Genomic DNA, 3,096 nt, shown 5'->3' with positions numbered 1-3,096 from the left:
ATAGTGCATTAAGCACCCGATTACTCTCCATCAAGTCTTGTGCCCCACACCTGACAGGCCCTGTCCCCAAGAAGGAGGGCGATCAGGTGCTTAATATGCACAAGTATTTGTGCAATCACATTGCACCTGATCTTTTCACCCAGATTCATATGATGTTCTACCAGAAACAAAGGGTGGCATGCTTGTCTAAATCATTGCATTGTCAATTCTATCGTTTCAGGATATCTATGGCTTAGCACAGTCCATGATAAGAGCGATGTACTTGAGCTAAGAGGTAAAAGTGACTTGGACAGTGCTACTGTTGTTGCACTTGCACCAAACAAAAGTTGGTCATGTTGAAATTAGACATACATATCAAGTTTGATTGTCTTTGTCACTTTCAAATCCCTTTAATCTTTTGAACTCTAAATAGTGTGAACCTTGCTTCCACCATATGTATGATTCCAGATATGAGAAATTTTCAGACTATCCCACGTTGGTGCTCCGGACATGCTTGCACCAGGGCATCACATCTCCTCTACATGAGGGTGGTTCAGGTGCAATGTGATTGTTACTTAATCTTTAGATGCATCGGTTTAAAAATATTTAAGGAAAACCACCGACGTTTCCAGAAAATTACTTGGTTAGCCATCTATGGTGTTTTTACCTCTGAATGGCATATAGCTTATTTTCTCTCTCTTTCTCATCCATAATCCAAAAGCCTTACGCAGTCTCCATTTACCAACTCTCAGAAAATCGACAAAATGATTATCTTTACTGTCTCAAAAACCATCTTATTCGCCCAAAAGAAAAGATTAAAACTGTCATTTTAATGGTTAACAGGAGTTAAATGAATAGAAAGTCAGTCTGTCGGTTTGAGTAAAATTTTAAAAACTACGCAGGTGTCTTAAATATATAAAACTTGAAGCAGCTACTCATAAATTTTTCATACATCAGGTACCTACAGGGAAATTACCCACTTTTCTTGTTTTTTAGTGTTTGGAAAAAAAGGTACATCATTCATAAGTTCATGGTAAAAATGACGTTTTCTATATGTCATCTTCCCCGTGAAAAAAATACTTTCAGCAACACAGCTTGATACCTCATATAAACGTTTTGCATGCACGCATGACATAATTAAGAAATAGATGCTCAAATGTCACTGAAATGCTAAACATTTCATTAGATAGAAAAGAAAGATGCGTAAACCATAACATGCCTGTGATGGACTCAACATAGAAGTCACTAGAATACAGTGCATGCTTTTTATTTAGGCATCAACATCAAGTTGACACTCATCAGACAGAAGCAACAAAGGTTGCAAAACACAGTTCAGTTCTCAGGAATCTCAATTCCCAGCCTGCACAAACTTAGCATACTCCTCATCTGAGCAGCACCTGTGTCCGCAGTGGAATCGGCAGTACCCAGGCCTGTGTCCATATCCACCTCTCTTATCATCACTGAAGCCATTCACGTTAGCATCCATCTGATTCTGAGAGTACTCAGCAAACTCTGACTCAGAGCAGCATCTGTGCCCACAGAAGATTTTGCACGGCCCATGCCCATGCCCATGCTCATGCTCATGCTCATGCCCATGCCCATGCCCATGCTCATGCTCATGCTCATGCCCATGCCCATGCCCATGCCCATGCCCATGCTCATGCCCATGCCCATGCCCAGAGCCACCATAATGCTTGTCATCACCAACATTGTTCACGTTGGCATCCTTCTCATCTACATGCAAAACAAAGATCCCAAGAAGATCCATCAAATGCAATTCTATGTTATTACTACAAGAGAAAGAAATAACTTGCAACAGTTTTGAGAAAATGCCCAAGAAAAATAAAAGCATAAGGAGTTTCATAAATCATGTTGAGATAAAGGAGTTAGAGCAAAATGTTTGTTTGTAACACATTAGCAATTGTAAATAAGCCTTCTTAAGTAGCTAATAACCACTAGACATCTCAATAGAATAATACTTAAGCTGGCTTTGTGTATAACAACAACAGCTACGCCTTCATCCCAAAACAATTGGGGTCGGCGATGGGCTTTGTGTATAAGAACCATTCTTATTGCAGCGCAGAACTACTGCATGTAAGTACACCTTACTCAGGAAGAGATCCAAGTCTCCTTGCAATGATGGAAGCGTAAAACTTCAGCTAAATGAAGCATTAAGCCATTGACATTGGCAAGTACAGACTTAGCTACTCTAAGGTCTAAATGAATCATAAAGCTATTGTGGGCTCCTTTCATCCATTTGCTTGAAATTAGTAAGGCTGACAGTGCCTCATGGCTCATAAACCATAACTTAAAGATCCAAAAGAAATGCAACCTCCATTTCAGTTCTGCTGCAGATCATTGTAGTTGATTATGTGGCATAATGGCATGCTTCTCTAGGGGTGCATTTGACATGGGAGCATAATGAGATTTGTTGATCAAACCAAAGAGTAGCGCCCCCCCCCCCCCCCCCCCCCCCTCATACAGAGAGACACAACCATACCAAGGAAACAACATTATTAAAGCAGTTTGTCTCTTATAAAGGACTATAAGAACATGAAAAGGTTTCTTGCGGGTCCTTTACTTTCAAAATAACAGGCATTTCATGCCAAACTCATTACCAAGTTTGGACAAGGGCATGGAATGTCGGAGAGTGACCAAGAGAAAATAGGGAGTACAAAGCTACAGAGTATATATTATTTTAGAGTAATGACAAGTTTAAACAAGAATCAAAAGGGAGAACCCACCTGGTTCCTCTCCCAACTCTCGTGCAGAGACTTGGGAAAAGATCAACAGGACAGCAAAGATAAGGGGGAAGGAAAACCTTTTCAGAGCCATGACTAACACTTATGACTATTGGGGGAAGAGAAAGCAAACAGGAGATGGGATACTGTCACCACATTTGTGCTATTTATAGGGTTAGATCAGTGGTGATTTTCAATATCCACCATACATTTTGTAGGGAGGAATAGCCGTACCATTAAAATGTCATGGTAATACGAAAATGCCCTTGTGAAGACTCTCCATGATGCTGCTCCGCATAAATAACGAGTGTTAATCACCATCGGTGACTTGATATTTCAGAAAGAGAGAGAGTGGTGACTTGATATTTCAGAAAGA

General features: G+C 40.3%; 1 protein-coding gene across 1 annotated transcript; it reads right to left on the bottom strand.

Moving 5' to 3' along the window:
• Positions 1-1,136: 1,136 nt before the first annotated feature.
• Positions 1,137-2,860, bottom strand: LOC149832236 (uncharacterized). The gene is made up of 2 exons (XM_090012390.1): positions 2,724-2,860; positions 1,137-1,713 (listed from the first exon to the last, which is right to left on the bottom strand). The coding sequence occupies exons 1-2, from the start codon at positions 2,812-2,814 to the stop codon at positions 1,328-1,330; spliced, it is 477 nt and encodes a 158-aa protein (XP_089868516.1). The 5' UTR covers positions 2,815-2,860; the 3' UTR covers positions 1,137-1,327.
• Positions 2,861-3,096: the final 236 nt, after the last annotated feature.

The sequence above is a fragment of the Nuphar pumila genome, chromosome 7 (assembly GCF_984573655.1).
Source record: "Nuphar pumila chromosome 7, dmNupPumi1.hap1.1, whole genome shotgun sequence".
In the NCBI taxonomy this organism is placed as follows: Eukaryota; Viridiplantae; Streptophyta; class Magnoliopsida; order Nymphaeales; family Nymphaeaceae; genus Nuphar; species Nuphar pumila.
This window is presented reverse-complemented; position numbering and strand designations above follow the sequence as displayed.

Excerpts from the sequence above, each read along its gene's own strand:
- LOC149832236 (XM_090012390.1), bottom strand. The coding sequence starts at position 2,814 with ATGGCTCTGAAAAGGTTTTCCTTCCCCCTTATCTTTGCTGTCCTGTTG. Across the intron at positions 1,714-2,723 it reads AGAGTTGGGAGAGGAACCAG|ATGAGAAGGATGCCAACGTG; the intron begins GTGGGTTCTCCC and ends TTTTGCATGTAG.